General features: G+C 37.2%; 1 protein-coding gene across 1 annotated transcript in view; it reads right to left on the reverse strand.

Annotated features, from left to right (window-relative positions):
- Positions 1–18776, reverse strand: part of LOC135082873 (orexin/Hypocretin receptor type 1-like) — a 181063-nt gene that overhangs the window by 51113 nt on the left and 111174 nt on the right. The window contains exon 2 of the mRNA XM_063977637.1: positions 5107–5858. Coding sequence (XP_063833707.1) covers positions 5107–5739 — 633 coding nt within the window. The 5' untranslated portion in view covers positions 5740–5858. The remainder of the gene's footprint in view (positions 1–5106; positions 5859–18776) is intronic.

Below are 18776 nucleotides of genomic sequence, written 5' to 3' on the forward strand. Positions count from 1 at the left end.
GTTTGAGAGCCATTCTAATCTCGTACAGACTGACGTCCGGGATATCTTCGGTATAGTGTCGGGTCAGTCTAGCTCTTGGGTCTTCGGCTAGATTTGTGACAGGTGCGCGTACACTCGTGTATAATTGTCCGTAGAACTTCTCAACCTCTTCCAATATCTCCGGCCCCGACGAAATGGCTCTGCCATCCTCTGTCTTCAGCTTGGTCAGTTGACTTTGGCCAACAGACAGATCTCTTGCGAACACTTTAGAGCCTTTGTTTCGCTCAATCGCCTCTTTAATACGGTCTGTATTAAATTGGCGTAGGTCGCGAGTCAAAGACTTGGAGATCTGTCTGTTAAGGCGCCGATACTGAGCAGCATCTTCAGAGGACTGCAAAACCAAGTTCCGTCTCTCTTCCATGAGTTGATTGGTGAGGTCAGAGATCTTTTTGGTTCCATTTTGAACGACGGGTTTTAAAGAACTTAGACCCAGTCGTTTGGACAATTTCCACGAACCTGTCATTGTATTCGTCCACATTTTCGCAGTCTCCTAGGCATTCGAAACGATTTTGCAACTCGAGCTGAAAGCTTTCGGGGTTTTGGAGTTGGATGGGCGCTGGACGGAGCGTAGACTTCATCAGTCGACATCTCTCGAGCTTGGGTCTGATATTCAATGTGCCTCTTACCATTCGGTGATCGCTTCCTGTTTTGACCGAATTGATCACAGAGACATCATTGAATATATGCTTCTTCGTCGACAAGATGAAGTCTATCTCATTTTTTGTAGCGCCATTGGGATGCAGCCATGTCCACTTTCGCTGTTTTCGCTTTCTGAAGAAGGAGTTCATCATCTAGAGGCCCTCCTTCTCCATAAAGCCAGCCAGCAGTTGGCCACGTGCGTTCCTCTCTCCATACCCAAATTGCCCCACTTTCGGCTCATTATCGCTTCGTTTACCTAGCTTCGCGTTGAAGTCCCCCATCACAACGGTAAAATGGGACCGGGAGCTATGTATGGCTCTGGAAATATCCTCATACATAGTCTCCACTTCGTCGTCGGGGTGTTCCGTGGTCGGTGCGTATACCTGTATGACCTTCAGCGAATACCGTTTGGTGATTCTGAGTATCAGGTACGCCCCCCTCGCCGAAACACTCTCGATCTGGACCACGTTGTTGACAAGGGACTTGTGGACGATAAACCCGACACCACCCTGGGACTGCTGGTCGCCCTCCCGGAAATAGAGCAGGTTTCCGGATTTGAGAATTATGGTGTCCTCTCCCTCTCTTCGGACTTCACATAATCCTACGATATCCCACCGTAACCTGCTCAATTCTTCCTCGAGTTCCATTAGCTTCACGTCTGTACGCAGTGTGCGAGCGTTATAGGTTGCCAGGGCCAGAGGTCGTCGGTGTTGGTAGCCTGGCATCCCCCGGGGATTCTTCGCACCCCTTGCCCCACCGTTACCGTGACCGCTACCGTGGTCCGGGATAGTGGGGCCGCCGGGGACTAGGGGCCGTTTTTTTGTTTTTGCCACCATTTGGAGGGTTTTGCCCTAATCGCCACGCTTGGCAGGCGGGTTGGCGATCGCAGTTTTTTACTTGGTTTCGCACGCAGACGCTGCTGCCCGTCTGGTGCTACAGGAGTTTGTCGCCTCTTACGACACGCCTCCTGTGGGCGGTGGGGAAAAGTATTCTTTTACGGCCGTCCCCACACGGCACCACAAAAATTTGGATACTGACTGAAAAATCACCCTGTATTATGTTTAAATAACACCACCAGTTTACAATAAAATCTTGTATGTGTAACTCATAGTGATTACAAACAAAACAGCTGTTACCACAAAGCTGTAAATAAAGCCTTAGGAATACATTTCTAACGTCGGCAAGTTTTATACTAATATTCCTAAGTGTAATGAAAAAAATATTATAATCGAAATTGCGAAAACCATCGCTTACCTATCGCCGAGAAAGATTGATATTACATTTTTTGTGGCTATTTCATATATTGAATAAAAAATAGAAAAGAATAGCTCGTAATATGTATTTGAGGCAACGAAAAAGAGCCAGGCATTAATAATTTTGAATTAAAAAATACCTTGATAGGTATTTATTAGCTTTAACAGGTCCTAACCTCTCGTAAGTGTTTATACTAATATTATAAATGCGAAAGTAACTCTGTCTGTCTGTCTGCCTGTCTTGCTTTCACGCCTAAACCAATTAACCGATTTTGATGAAATTTGGAATAGAGATAGTTTGAGTCCCGGTTTTTGAAACAGAGACGCGCGCGATAAAGTTTTTCTGTGACAGACAAAATTCCACGCGGGCGAAGCCGCGGGCGTAAAGCTAGTTTACTATAAATAATTAATTAGAGAGGGATTCTACTACATTTTTGCCCTTCAATTTAAACACAAAATACGCAGCGTAAGTACTAAGTTGAAATCTAATTTAGCTTTCATATCACACCTGGATGAGCTAGAGACGCAATTAATTGAATCATTAATCAATTATAATAATTGCGACTAATTGTCACAGCTTGGTGTGATCAGCATATTAAGTTTCGTACGTTAGTTTCAGCCAAAATTAAATGACGTTCACGGCTGGATAAAGGCCTCCCCCAAGGATTTCCACCGCCGATGGGGTAGCAAGGTTCTGGAGTGGAGGCTGGGTACCAGAAAACGCAGCGTGCGACGTCCACCCACAAGGTGGACCGACGACATCATAAAGGTAGCAGGAAAGCGCTGGACGCAGGCCGCTACCAACCGGGTAACATGGAAGCATTGGGGGAGGCCTATGTTCAGCAGTGGACGTCCTATGGCTGAGATGATGATGATGATGATGATGATGATGAAGGATTTCCACAACGACCGGTACCGTGCTGCCCGCATCCAGGTATTTCCCGCGACCCTCACCAGATCGTCGGTCCACCTAAGTGACCACACTACGTCTTCCGGCCCGTGGTCGCCACTCAAGAACTTTTCTGCCCCAGTGGCCATTATCTTTACGAATTATGGAGTCTTCCAGCGACTTGGCCCACTTTAAGCTTGGTCCACGGGCCAAGTCGCGGGATTTAATTTTTAAAGATTTTTTCTTCCAACAACTGGGTCAACTTTAAAATTCTAGAGTATTCTGGTAGATTTTTGTTGATTTGGTGTTCAATTTATTAATATATGTACCTACATAAAAGTGGGGCCAGTTGCTGGATGAAAAATTATTTATTATATTGTACTGTGAACTCGTTAGCTTTATATCAAACCTTAGTGGTTTTTCAAAGCTATCTAAATTTAAATGTCCCAATGTAACTGTCTTTTTTAGTTTTTAAATAAATGAAAAAAAAAAACGACTAGGCCCGTGGACCAAGATAAAGTGGGCCAAGTCGCTGGGATACTACTTTTGACGTTGACGTTCATAAGTGCCACTTGTGGTCTAAACTGAATAAATATTTTTGATTTTTTATTTTTTTTTTTGATTACTCGAACTGAGCTATGTGCCACCCACTGCCTGTATTTAAGCTCATAAAATCATAATAATATTAAGAAATTATGAGCTTAAATTATCTAAAGTTAACGCGTATTTAAACGGCGTAGTAGGGGCTTTGTTTGAGTTGGTGTTACTTATTATAAGAATTAATTAATATAACATTAATTTATTCTTCGTAACATCTATTTAACTTACGTGCGGTGACTTTGAAGGAATCCACGTGTCTCGTTAACTTCATGCTTTGAATCAATTTAATTAACACGAGTTTGAAAACTATTAATAGTTTGTAATAGTTTACCAGTACATACAAATAGTTTTAGTATTATTAATAAGTAAACAACACGACAGCACATCGAGGTAAATACTGGGGTATCTTGTGTAAAGACTAGCGGCCGCTCGCGACTTCGTACGCGTGGATCCTGTTTTACCTCCTTAGAGGTGGAGTTTCGCAAAATCCTTTCTTAGCGGATGCTTACGTCATAACATCTACCTACATGCCTTTCAGCCCGATCCGTCCAGTGGTTTGGGCTGGGCGTTGATAGATCACTGTGTCAGTCAGTCACCTTTGAGTTATAAGTACTTATTGTATATTTAGAAGACTAGCTGACCGGGCGAATTTCGTATCTCCTATATTTATCAGAAATAATGTAGTTAGGATTCTCATCATCATCATCATCTCAGCCATAGGACGTCCACTGCTGAACATAGGCCTCCCCAATGCTTTCTATGTTGCCCGGTTGGTAGCGGCCTGCGTCCAGCGCTTTCCTGCTACCTTATGATGTCGTCGGTCCACCTTGTGGGTAGACGTCCCACGCTGCGATAGAATTCTAATAGTGACTTTTTTTTAAATTATTCTAATAGCTCCAAAGCCTATTAATAAAAATAAACAATCATGTTTTTCTTTTTTATAAAGTTTAGGACTCTTTCCTTGCTTAAAATACCGCAGGTCTAATGTAAACCTAAATTAAAATTTCACGTCGTGGCGTGTTTCAGAAGCAACATCAAAGAGTTGTCGTGAAATTTTTTTTACAATTTTATGCGGTTAAAAAGTTTCTTTTGTGGTGCTTTTTTATAACGAAACTTATCAAATAAAGGGGTAAGTTAAATCGGGACTCATCCCACCACTGCAACTCATATGTAGCCAGTATCTACAGTTTGACTGTCGAATAAAAATCCAACTAGTGAAGTCCCGGGGGTAAGATAAGTCATTGGACCCGCGACGAAATTAATCAGAAGACAGAGAGGGTAGACCCCTCTCTTCTGATAGTACCTAAATAAAATATTTTACACAATTATGATAACATAATTATGAAAGTTTCTGTGTAGGGGGAAAAATAAAGCATGGAGTATGATTGTCTATCTAAACCAAACAAAGTCCACTGGTGGACTAAGGCCTCCCTCAAGGATTTCCATTACGATCGGTCCTTTTTTTTTCTGTGTACGCATTCAGGTGCTTTCTTCGACTTTCACTAGTTCCAACAAATTCTTAGAACAATTCTAGGATGTGTAAAAGGTAATATATTATTTTTTATTATATTTTACACATTTTAATACGTTTTACAGCTATGTATTGCATCCAAAGGCCTTTTACATTGCTAACAGACGTTTTTCTACAAAATAAGAGGAAATGTAAAATATTGCCAAAAAACTCACCTGAAAATACAACACAATTCTGCACATCGCCGTCCCGAAGAACCACGTTTCAGTCACGTCCCACAGCACAGTCGGGGGCAGGCATATCAGGATCACCATAAAGTCTGCCACTGCCAGGTTCACTATGAAATAGTTCGTCACCGTCCTCATACTGTGGTTCCTATACACTGCTATGCACACTAGCGCGTTCCCTATCAAGCCTATCACAAACACAATCGCGTGAGTCCCAATCAAAACCCACTCGTATGGGTGTGGGAATATGTATTCATTTAGCATCTCCATGTACGCTTCTTCCGTCATATTGCAATATTCTGGATCACCCACACACGGCTCTTCTGTGTAATTGAACATTTCGTAATCTGTTGTATCCTTAACTTCTTTATCAATGTCTTCCGATTTATTTTCCTTAGATTTATTAACAAGAATAAATTCAGATTCTGTTGAATCTTTCGTAACATTGTCAGATCTCTTAACTCTTAGATTGTATACATCTAGGTCTAAATTAATGTATCTATCTACTGGGTAATTTGTCAGCTCGCTCTTTCTCCTATTCCTAACTACGTTTGTGCAAAGACAAAAGTTCCATAAAAGAACCATGGTTAAGGTTGTGACATGCAATCGTGGTATACCCATGTTCTCTTCTGGTATCTACGTGTACATGCCTTGAAGATCTTGAAGAGGTTTTATTTGTATTCCGTTAACGGTCATTATTGTGTGGTCTCGGGTCTTCTGATCGCAGACTAGCGCGCCATCTGGAAAGGAAAGTGGTGATGAGAAAACTTTGTTTGGTTCGTTATTTTTACAGTTTTTCAAATTCAAATGAAAAGAAGTAGTTTATTCAGTAAATAGGCCATTTGTAGGGTTCTTAAACACGTCCCAATATAGCTAGCCCTACCATTCTTTTATAGAATTTTGCAAATTAGGGTACTGTTACATATTTTGGAAATTTCAAGTTGTAGGTTGAACTTGCTTGCTTGGATCAGTGTTGTTCATATTAATTTGAGTAGAAGTGAAAATAAACTGGAAATAAAGTATTCTTTTACTAACAGGCATATTTTCTTGAGTTTGCGAGAACATAAAATTAGTTAGAGAGCTTAGTTTCGGGTTAGTTAATAAAGATAAAAGCAATTTATTTCATTCATATCTTTAATCATCCGAACCAATCATAATTAGTCCAATCAAAGTAAATTACTTCAGTTACTTGGTAGTTTTCGTCTAAAAGCCCAGCTAATTCAAGGTTTAGGTTCGTATTTAATTTAACACAGCAATTATTATTCCAACTTAACCCTGGTGAATCGACAGTCATTAGTTTGTTAGTTAGTTTTTAGCTTAGGAACAAATTCAGTGATAATTGGATTTAGTAACGTTAAAGGTAATCCGCTTAGTTCTATAACATTTTCGTAGCGTGGAAAAACTGTACGTTAATTATGTGGTTTTATGAACCTTGTATGGATATACAGCCAGTGTATTAACGGGACTATTCTCACGTCAAGTTACTGTTACAACTCCTGTGTAGCCAGGATCTACAGCTTGACCGCCAATAACCCAACCAGTGAAGGTCAAAGTCTCGGGGGAAAGTTAACTGTCATTGGACCCGCAACGAAATTAACAGAAATATTATGAAAATGTAAATGAATAAATATTGTAACCTTATTATGTAAATGTGTGTAGCAATGAAGAAATCTGCCTCTCACTGAAAACTAAAGTCAAAGTCAAAGTCAAAATTTCTTTATTTGTTTACACTAATAAATAGTTCTTACAAAACGTCATTTTGCTCTTAAGGAGCCTCTACATGTCTCATAATCTTTTTACCCTACCAGCGCTTCGAGACCAACATTTGGCAAGTGCTGAGAAGAAGCGCCGCAACAAACTCAGTCACCACTGTCTGCCGGTTAATATAAATAATACTAAAACGAGAACACTTGCAAACTTTACGCTCATAAAGTTAGTTTATTAAAACACTTGGTGGTACAGTAGTACCTACTTAATAACTTTGAGAGCACAGCAACCTACCACAGAATGACGAATTTAAACGCTATGTTGTCATGGTAAGCTTTAAAATCTTAACTTTTTATGATCTATAGAGGTGATTATTCTCATTCACTCATTCTCTCTTACCATGTATTATTTAAAACTAGCCGCCCGCGACTTCGTACGCGTGGATCCCGTTTTACCCCCTTAGGGGTGGAGTTTCGTCAAATCCTTTCATAGCGGATGCCTACGTCATAACATCTACCTGCATGCCAAATTTCAGCCCGATCCGTCCAGTAGTTTGGGCTGTGCTTTGATAGATCATTATGTCAGTCAGTCAGTCAGTCAGTCACCTTTGAGTTTTATGTATAGAGATTTCGTTTAGATTTTAATCTACTATTTCTAAAAAGGAAAGATTTGATTGTGTGTTGAATAACTTACGAAACTACTAGACCGATTTAAAAAACTCTTTTACCATTAGAATTCAACGTTATTGCTGATAAATATAAGGTATAGGTACCTACTCGTAGATTAATTCTGGGTTGCACTATCGTACTTTAACGTCAAAAGTCTGAAAAACTTCATACAAAAAACGCCGGTCACAGTTGAAGTCATGGTGATGGATAAAAACATTCTGTGGCAGACCGAAATTAACGCGGGCAAAGCCGCGGCCACGAGCTAGTTATACAAGTAAAAGTGATTTTCAAGATACTTCTCTTATTCTCAAAGCATCTGTACTTCTATACTAATATTATAAATGCGAAAGTAACTCTGTCTGTCTGTCTGTCTGTCTCACTTTCACGCCTAAACCACTGAACCGATTTTGATTAAATTTGGTATAGAGATAGTTTAAGTCCCGGGAAAGGACATAGGATAGTTTTTATTCCGGTTTTTGAAACGGGGACGCGCGCGATAAAGTTTTTCTGTGACAGACAAAATTCCACGCGGGCGAAGCTGCGGGCGGAAAGCTAGTTATCTACATATAGCTGTGCCCGCGACTTCGTCCGCGTGGACTAATGACTTTGGGTAGGCACTTTTAACCCGGCGTCAATGACGCTGGGTCATATTGACCCGAGGCATTTTCAAACGTTCATAATTTTTTTTTGAGTCCATTTTGTGGTTCGATCGTTCGTATAGCTGGAGATACAACCTCCCTAAGTCCATTCCGTTAGTTAACTCATTGTGACTCCACTTGCGTAGCAAGATACACAGGCTTCAAATTAAAACGGGTCATTATGACCCGGCGTCATCGGTGGCGCGGTGATTTTGTGGCTTACTTTTATTCGCTTATTTTGTGTTTAGTGCTAGCTTATGTTGTTCTTTTTTAAGTTTTAGTCAAAATGACTTTGTTAAATGACCCAGCAAGAATGAAGCGCTGCTAGAAGAGTCGGATTCCGAAAGTGAAGAATTTCAGGCTGTTATAGCCAAAACTTAGAAATGGCAACGAATGTGAAAAAGACGCAAGTAATGTGGACTCAGTCTTCGGAAAATCTCGACCTTGCATTAGTACGACGTCGGCAAGTGCGTCATGCCACTTTTACATGCCCAGACCATTTGATTACATACTGCACCAGTTGCAGCAGTTCCATGACTCTGAATGATGAAGTAGAAGACTGATCTCATTGTATCTGCATATAAGAAGTTGATTTTATCTATTTTTCACTATATAACATTGTTGATTTCTATAAATACTAAAAATCTTTACCAAAAACAAAAAATATAGACTCATTGTGTTTAAAACATGATTTTTTCATGTTTTGTTTAAAAATTTATAAAAAATTGATTTATATTATGTATTAGTATTATTTTTGTTTTATTAGCTCAGTAAAGAACCCTATAAACATAGACAGGTAATTAAAATTAAGATTACTTGTTCAATTTCCTGAAAAATGATCGATGAAGTATGGGTCAATATGACCCGGGGTCATCGTCTTTGCAATTATTTTCACGTCATTGGCGCCGGGTTAATAATTTAGTCTAATTATTTTACAAAGGCCTATATTCAGCAGTGGACGTCCTATGGCTGAAATGATGATGATGATGATGATTTTACAAATAGCTTTTGCCCGCGACTTTGTCCGTGTAGAAGTCGAAAAAGTTCTCATAGGATTTTTAAATGGTTACGTAACGTTATTATCTAAATGTTTGAATACTATTTGATCGTTTAAACACAGTGAATGATTCAATTACATAAATTTTTAATGATACTTTTCACGGCTTCGCTCTCATGAATGTTAACGACCGTCAAAAGCACGTCGATAGATGGCGGTCACTAATTTAGACTTTGATTTGCTCGTTTAAACACAGTGAATTATTCAATTACATAAAATATCTTTATTGACTAAATTTTAAATATTATGAACAGTTCTATAAATGTAATATTTAGTTCCTAATTAGGACTAATGATACGTTTCACGGCTTCGCTCTCATGAATGTTTACGTCCGTCAAAAGCACGTCGATAGATGGCGTTTTTAAAGATATTTCTCACCTCTTAACTATTTATTGAAATTTAGTTTGTCACATATCGTCATAAATTGTAGCCTATATGTTAGCCTGGGTTATAAATAATAATACTGTAAAGTTTCAACAAAATCCGTTTATTAGTTTTTGCGTGAAAGAGGAACAAACATCCAGACATCCAGACAAAAAGGTTACAGTGAGCCAACCATAAAAGATAGACATATGCTGTCGCGGACTTTTTTGTAGAACTTTTAAAGGGGAAAATCCTATCATACATAATTTATGCGAAACTTTAACCGTTTACGCAGCGTCAGCTCTCAAAAGGAAAAAAATCACTGATTTGAAACATTCTTCATTGGTGCTCCGCTCCTAGTGGTCTTAGCGTGATGATATATAGCCTAAAGCCTTCAGGGATTAACGGACTATCCAACACAAAAAGAATTTTTCAAATTGGTCCAGTAGTTCCTGAGATTAGCGCGTTCAACCAAATAAACAAACTGTGATTAATAAATTGCGCCACTACAAACCGTACCAACAGATGGCGCTGTTACGATCTTACTATGGCAAACTCCACCGCGCATACAATCCTGCATCGCGGTGACGAAGTTTTTTACCCTGCCCAGTATATATAGACAAACCAAGATTGTGAAAATTAGATGCACTAACACCATAGCTTCCTTATGGTGGTTGAGCGTCATGTTCCACAACTTCAGCTTTATAATATTAGTATATAATATTAGTATAGATAGTATAGAAGTATAGATATCTTAACTTATTTAGGTATCCAATTACCGAACTCCATTGGAGCAGACTACTTGAAATTCAAACAGTGATGTTTAATCAATGACCAATATGTCGGTGTCTCTTTACTATGGCGCGCTAATTGATGATGTTGACTCCGCATACAGATCTGATTAATTGCATTTTAGTTAGGGTTTCGTGTAAAACAAATAGAATACGATATGTTTGTGGTGATCGCATGTCGATAATAATAGAAATAGATTCAGTAGCCATTAAAATGTGTGTTGAGAAATCTTTACCTCATGCATGTGTTAGAATATGTATATCTACATACCTGATTTATATTAATATTCCATGGTAAATATGTATAATTGGTACACTTTTTAACTTGTTAAACACTACACACACAAAACATTGCACAGCCGCCATCTTGAGAGACATTAAAATTTAGATTTATGTAATTCGTAAATTAGAATTTATTGTAAGGTTTCTGGTTTCTTAATAATTCAGAATTTAATTTAGATCTCGGATTCTAAATATGAAAAGTATTAAAATCCTGTTTATGATATATTGTAAAATGAGAAACTCCAACTTCCGCTTCCGAATAAAAATAGTTATAAAATCCTGTGCTCTGATTGGTAGACTGTTCTGATTGGTCGTTTAAAGCCGACCAATCGGAGTTGAGTAAAAAGAGGGGGAATGTGGGTATAAATAGATGGAATTTCTCATGGAGAAGTAGTCTGAACGGATCTTTGAGGTGATGCTGATTGCTGACCAAAGTTAAGTATACATTGTTATTTGGTACTATTATTATGCTTGTTGTGTAATTGTATTGTATTATTGTGATATTGTATTAACACCTGGCTATGTGGCTGCGCCAGGCCTATTATATTGACACCTGGCCAATTGATGGTGACATTCCACGGGGCCGGGTCGGTAGTTTGATGACCAGTATAAAGAAGGACAATGCTTATAGTTGCCGGTTATGTTATGGTATAAAACCTAAGTCGTAACCTAACCTAAACCTAACTCTTAACCTAACCTAAATCTAAGTCTTAACGTAACCTAACTTACTTGTGTTCTGTGTATTTGATTATAAATACTGGTTATACAAAATACCGTCAAAATGTTAATAATAAATAAGACGTAATTACTGCTAGATTACTCATTTTTATATAAGTTATAACTGGTTGGAAAAGAGGCTGACAAAGGTGACTGAGTTTCTTCCGCCACTTCTTCTCAGCACCAGCCCAAGTTGTCCCGAAGTGGTGGTAGGGCAAGCTATATTTGGGACGTGTATAAGTGCCCCGGAAAAGGGCTTTATACTGAATAAACCATTTGAATTTATAATTGGATTTTTAATTTGGAACTTGCTTATTTATTAAACTACAGTATTATAGTCCTATATATTTCCACGATATAATACGATATGATAGGAATATAACGTAAAGTATTTTATGCTAGATTTTGCTTAATTTTATTCTTCTTTTTGTGGTAACTTTATTAATTAAAGAATCTGCTTTAATACATTAATATTTCCTAAATTACGAATGACTAAGGTCCAAAAATCTAACATCAGAAGTGGGATTCGAGCGTTTTTGCTAATACTTCCTTGTCTAAGTTTCAGAATGGCACCAGCTTCCGGAAACACCACAAAACCGAATAAGATGCTGTTTTCCCGAATCGAAGACCTGATGAAAACGCGGCGCTACAAGTCATCGAGTCAACAACCAGCGACAACGGTGTAGAAAGGTGATGAACATCGAAGAACGATCGATGGAATTTTGATGAAGCAGCTTGGCGACCATCGCGAAGGCCGGTAAGGCCCTTTAGGGCTTTTCTTTAGTATATTATGTATATTAAGTCGAGAACCTGTAACACCTCTCTGAATTGATATCATTGTAGTTCACAGCGAGTTATATCAAACCTAAGATACGTCTCTCAGAGCAAAATTATACTAGTAGTAAATCTTTTTAATAGAAGTCTAGTTAGCAGTGTAGAGTATGACAGTGTTGTTTAACTTGCATGGAAGGTCACCATGGTCCTAAATGGGAGGGCTATTTCGTCGGATTGAAAAGACAATGCATAAGACATTTATTCCAATAATCAAAATACATTGTGTAAGAAAACATAAAAAAAAATAGTTTTCATATAAATTTTTCACATGGTTACTTAAATAAATACAATTTAAATTTTAATTCTATTGCAATATTACAATACATTTGAAAAAATATATTATATCTGATGAAATAGGCTAGTAAAGTTAAATTTCAAATTCAACTCAACAAAAATATTAGCATGATCCACTACGCTATATTTTTTTTCTTCTTTTTTTCCGTAAGAACATCTCACCGCCCCTAGGTATTCTTTCTTATTAGTTTTTCCTTTTTTTGTATTCTATTCGATAAGTCTTTTCTTCTAGTCTCTTGGCGTTTTTTCCTTTCTCTTCTGTAGTCTGCTGTGTTAACTTTTCATGCCGTTCCGACTCATAAAATCCACGGAAGGTTGTAGACATAATCCTAATTTTGGTTAATGGTTTTTCTAAATTTAGTTTACTTCTACTATTAAAAACACGTGGTTCATTACATGATTACTACCGGTACATCCATCAAGTGGAGCGTAGTATTTGTACTGTCTCTGACACATATCCAACACAATAATTGTAAACCGCAACGTTGGAAGATGTGTACCGGCCAAACGTTGCCCGGTTGGACGATGACGAACACTACCAGTCGCAACAGTTTTTATTTAGCGGCGGGTAGGGGACGGAATCTGATACATTTTGCCACCCTCATTATTGCTTATTCAGTAGTACTTTTTACTATTAATATAATTTATGTAAAACTATATTGTGTAAACAAACAATGTACACATACTGATAAGTTATGTTTTTGTTGATTAGTTAGTATGAATAATGGATGGCTCAATAAAAATATTTTTGATTTTTTTGAATTAAATGTCAGATTGGCCGAACGTATTATGAAAAATTTAACAATAAAATAACAATACTATTTCTAAGTCTATAGGTTTTTTACAACCTTGTTTGCTAAAAAGCATTGAGACAAAATTAAATAACCATTACATACAATAACCGTTTAATGATGGACCTATTCGATAATTATTATACATTGATGCATTAGAAACGAATAGCAATAAATAAACAAACACTACTAAGTATACACGATTATACCATAATCATTAATTATGTTCTCTTAATATTTGTGTATTCCACAACTTTGTTCCCACATTAACACAAATATGTAATATATCTTTGAAAACAACCTACCTTAGATAAATATTTGAATAATGAAAATCATGCTAGTTGTTATACTGCCAAAATGCAAGTCGTAGATAATCTGTTCTGTCGATTCACTTATTTAAACGGCCCTAATGATAATATAAATAAGGCCACTATTTTTTTTTTCACCATCTGTAGTACTTGTTATTGAATATACCGCATAAAGAAAAGCGTTTCAATTTTCTTTATTTTGATGAGACTACAACGCTCATTTTGACGAAAAAAAAAATTATACCTTGGAGTCGGTGTAGTTGTACCTTTTAAGGCATTGGTTTAATAATGAAGGAAATGTGTGTATTATTAGTATCCAGTTGAATTACCTCGGCGATTTTATCGGTACTTGTGTTGATACTATAATTTAATTCATGAGAGGATTTCTCACTGGTACAATTTCACTTCATTTAACCTCATGAGGATTTGTCACTAGTACAATTTTCTTTAGTTATTATCAACAAATATACCATCTCGCATCTTTTTTAATCATCTCAAATAAATAACCAAAATAAAAACAGTTCAACTTTCTTTCTGGGAAAGGAGAAATAAGAATATTTTTGATGGACAAGTACAATCGATTAAAACAAAATGTAATTATATTCAAACCATTTTAAATGTAAGCTACTTAAATGACATTTAATGACTAAACGCAAAACAATCGTGTAAAAAATATCTTTTTGTCAGTGCCCTGATAGCTGTCGATGATAGCTGATGTTATTGCATTTCGTATTGTTCTTGGACAATCTCTTCCTTGTTAGTAGCTAGAATAGAAATGAAAAAAAAAAAACATGATATTATTAAACAGGAAACATTTTTTCACATTATGATCAGGCTACTAGTTTAGTAGTCACTTTTTCAAAACTTTTAAATAACTCGGCATACATATTATTATTGCTAAATTCGGCACAATTTTTAGTAAGGGTCTGGTAATTTTAAGATATTATTCGATATCATTTTTGTCTCCTTAGACAGGGGTCCAATTTTGTATGAAATGGTTTCAGTTTCCTTTACAAGGCTTTTCGAGACAATATTAACATTGCAAATAGGTGATTTGGTATACTTACGTGTCCCAAAACCATTGGTGAAAGAAGTTTTAGGTATCTTAAAATTCAAAGGACCTTATTTTATTTTTAATTCCAGTAATAATATTGCATAGTCAATATTTATAATATACCTTATTTTTTTGCTCTGATAGGAATGAAAATTAGTGTTAATTATAGTTTCATAAGAAAATTAGCGGTATTGGCCCAAGGAAGTGATTGATAGATGTCAGGGCTGACAGAGCGATTGTGGTATTTTATAATTAGTAATTATTATGTATGTGCCAAACGCAAATATAATGTTCAATAAGAAACTGTGCCTGTGGCTGTGCCCGTGGCTGTGCCTGTGGCTGTGCCTGTGGCTGTGCCTGTGGCTGTGCCCGTGGCTGTGCCTGTGGCTGTGGCTGTGCCTGTGGCTAAATACTTGTGCCTGTGGCTAAATACTTGTGCCTGTGGCTAAATACTTATGACTGTGGCTGTGCCTGGTGGCTGTGCCTGTGGCTAAATGACTGGCTTAATACTTATGACTATGCCTATGGCTGTGCCTGTGGCTAAGTAACTACGACTAAATATTTATGGCTTAATGCCTGTGGCTATTCCTGTAGTTATACATCAGGCTAATTCACATTTGAATAATTATAATGTAAACACTGTATTGTTTTTATAAAATCGAAAAGTACTTCGAGAACGAAGTACATGTCAGTATGGCCGTGTTAGAATATGTATATCTACATACCTGATTTATATTAATATTCCATGGTAAATATGTATAATTGGTACACTTTTTAACTTGTTAAACACTACACACACAAAACATTGCACAGCCGCCATCTTGAGAGACATTAAAATTTAGATTTATGTAATTCGTAAATTAGAATTTATTGTAAGGTTTCTGGTTTCTTAATAATTCAGAATTTAATTTAGATCTCGGATTCTAAATATGAAAAGTATTAAAATCCTGTTTATGATATATTGTAAAATGAGAAACTCCAACTTCCGCTTCCGAATAAAAATAGTTATAAAATCCTGTGCTCTGATTGGTAGACTGTTCTGATTGGTCGTTTAAAGCCGACCAATCGGAGTTGAGTAAAAAGAGGGGGAATGTGGGTATAAATAGATGGAATTTCTCATGGAGAAGTAGTCTGAACGGATCTTTGAGGTGATGCTGATTGCTGACCAAAGTTAAGTATACATTGTTATTTGGTACTATTATTATGCTTGTTGTGTAATTGTATTGTATTATTGTGATATTGTATTAACACCTGGCTATGTGGCTGCGCCAGGCCTATTATATTGACACCTGGCCAATTGATGGTGACATTCCACGGGGCCGGGTCGGTAGTTTGATGACCAGTATAAAGAAGGACAATGCTTATAGTTGCCGGTTATGTTATGGTATAAAACCTAAGTCGTAACCTAACCTAAACCTAACTCTTAACCTAACCTAAATCTAAGTCTTAACGTAACCTAACTTACTTGTGTTCTGTGTATTTGATTATAAATACTGGTTATACAAAATACCGTCAAAATGTTAATAATAAATAAGACGTAATTACTGCTAGATTACTCATTTTTATATAAGTTATAACTGGTTGGAAAAGAGGCTGACAAAGGTGACTGAGTTTCTTCCGCCACTTCTTCTCAGCACCAGCCCAAGTTGTCCCGAAGTGGTGGTAGGGCAAGCTATATTTGGGACGTGTATAAGTGCCCCGGAAAAGGGCTTTATACTGAATAAACCATTTGAATTTATAATTGGATTTTTAATTTGGAACTTGCTTATTTATTAAACTACAGTATTATAGTCCTATATATTTCCACGATATAATACGATATGATAGGAATATAACGTAAAGTATTTTATGCTAGATTTTGCTTAATTTTATTCTTCTTTTTGTGGTAACTTTATTAATTAAAGAATCTGCTTTAATACATTAATATTTCCTAAATTACGAATGACTAAGGTCCAAAAATCTAACACATGCATGGAAGAGCAGTAGCCTGGCACGCGAAAGGTCGTGGGTGCAGTTCGATTTTTTCAAGTTATTTATAATTTTTAAATTATTCTGAGATGCAACTCTTAACGTAAAAAAAAAAACAAAATACTTTTCTTTCTGATGAATCACTTCTGTGACAAACTACGTACGTAACCAATCCTACATTACCTAATTAATATTTTGATTTCCATTAAAAAAAAAAAAAATTCTTTATTGACAAAAAGTTTTATACAATACTAGCTTTCCGCCCGCGGCTTCGCCCGCGTGGAATTTTGTCTGTCACAGAAAAACTTTATCGCGCGCGTCCCTGTTTCAAAAACCGGGATAAAAACTATCCTATGTTCTTTCCCGGGACTCAAACTATCTCTATGCCAAATTTCATCAAAATCGGTTGCGAGGTTTAAGCGGGAAAGCGTAACAGACAGACAGACAGACAGACAGACAGAGTTACTTTCGCATTTATAATATTAGTTGGGATAAAAACTATCCTATGTTCTTTCCCGGGACTCAAACTATCTCTATGCCAAATTTCATCAAAATCGGTTGCGAGGTTTAAGCGGGAAAGCGTAACAGACAGACAGACAGACAGAGTTACTTTCGCATTTATAATATTAGTTGGGATTAATAGCGGATTCTTCCCAGTAAGTAATCGGAGATACTTGTGTTGGGAATGTCTTGCATCTTTCCAAACGGTAAACAAAATTACATAGCTTTATGCAAAATACAATTTGTAGAGGTACAAAAGAGTGAGTGTTGTAATTATGAAATGCATGCAAGTGTGTGTGTATGAGTGTGCGCGCGCGCGTGTGTGTGTGTGTTTGTGTGTGTGTGTGTGTGTGTGTGTGTGTGTGTGTGTGTGTGTGTGTGTGTGTGTGTGTGTGTGTGTGTGTGTGTGTGTTAGGTTATTCTAGTTAGTAAACTTTCAGTCTCTGCGTATGATAAAGTTTTTAACCACCCAGTTACCGTTTTTTTACATGTAAATAGTTGCATAGGGTAGATTTTGAGTATACGATTAATATTATTGTAAACGTAAGTTGATTGACTATCAAATTGTCTTCTAGCAAACGCAGTGCGTGTAGGGGTGGAGGTGGCAACAATGTCCTTTCTGCGCTTTTGTTGTGATTTGTGGTCGTATGGTAGTAATTTTTGTCGTTTTAAGATTAGGTTTAGGATATAAAGTTTCCTCACTGATAGGAGGCCGCCGCAATTTCCATTAAAGTTTGTATATTTTCTTTTTAGTTTAGTTTTATGTAGAGCGCTTTCTCTATCCATTTCTATTATACTTTAATTACACCTATTTATGGTTTGAACTAATTCGCCAATTCGTCCAATATTTAACGAGTCTTGGTCACTGATTACAAATCGAATGCTTAATATTGACACAGTTAGGCGTTTCGATGAATCTGCGATCAGATCTATACTAATACTAGCGGCCGCCCGCGACTTCGTACGCGTGGATCCCGTTTTACCCCCTTCCCGCTTTTCTGTTGAAATTTTTCCTGAATTTTCTTTGCTATAAACCTCACGGAGCCCGAGACCTTTCCAACGAATGTAAAACCGTGGAAATCGGTTCGTGCGTTCTGGAGTTATAGCGTCAGGGAGGAAAACCCGACTTATTTTGGTCAAGTTTGTCCCGGGGGAAAGTTAACTGTCATCGGTCCCGCAACGAAATAATTCAGAAGAACATAGGAGGAGTTTGAAATTAAGGTTCGACTTCCCTCCATTCCAAAGCGGATGAGAGGTGATAAACAAAGGTTTATTAAACCTTAAAGAAAAGTGTGGATAAGTTGTGTGGATGGATGTTGGTTTCTGCTTAGCTAAAAATGTTGGAGCTTAGAATATTTCATAGCTTATAACATAATTTGGAGGATAAGCTATCTTGTTCGAAAATATTTTAATTACGTTACTTATTATCGAAGTCCACCAAAGCTTGTTTGTCTAGTCTAGCCCTCTGCTGAACGCCCTATCTTTACACTAAGAAAAATTCGTGGCACTAATATAGGTTGATACACTCCTGTTTGCTATTTTTAAACCTGACGTCTTGCAGTAGCTAGGAAGTTAACCTGACGTCTTGCAGTAGCCAACACCAACAATACGTTTAATTGAGTTTTGTTTAAAATCAACATTTTAGATTGTAAATCAACATTTAAAATTTAATTTTCTTGCGTAAA

Source organism: Ostrinia nubilalis, chromosome 22 (assembly GCF_963855985.1).
Source record: "Ostrinia nubilalis chromosome 22, ilOstNubi1.1, whole genome shotgun sequence".
Taxonomy (NCBI): Eukaryota; Metazoa; Arthropoda; class Insecta; order Lepidoptera; family Crambidae; genus Ostrinia; species Ostrinia nubilalis.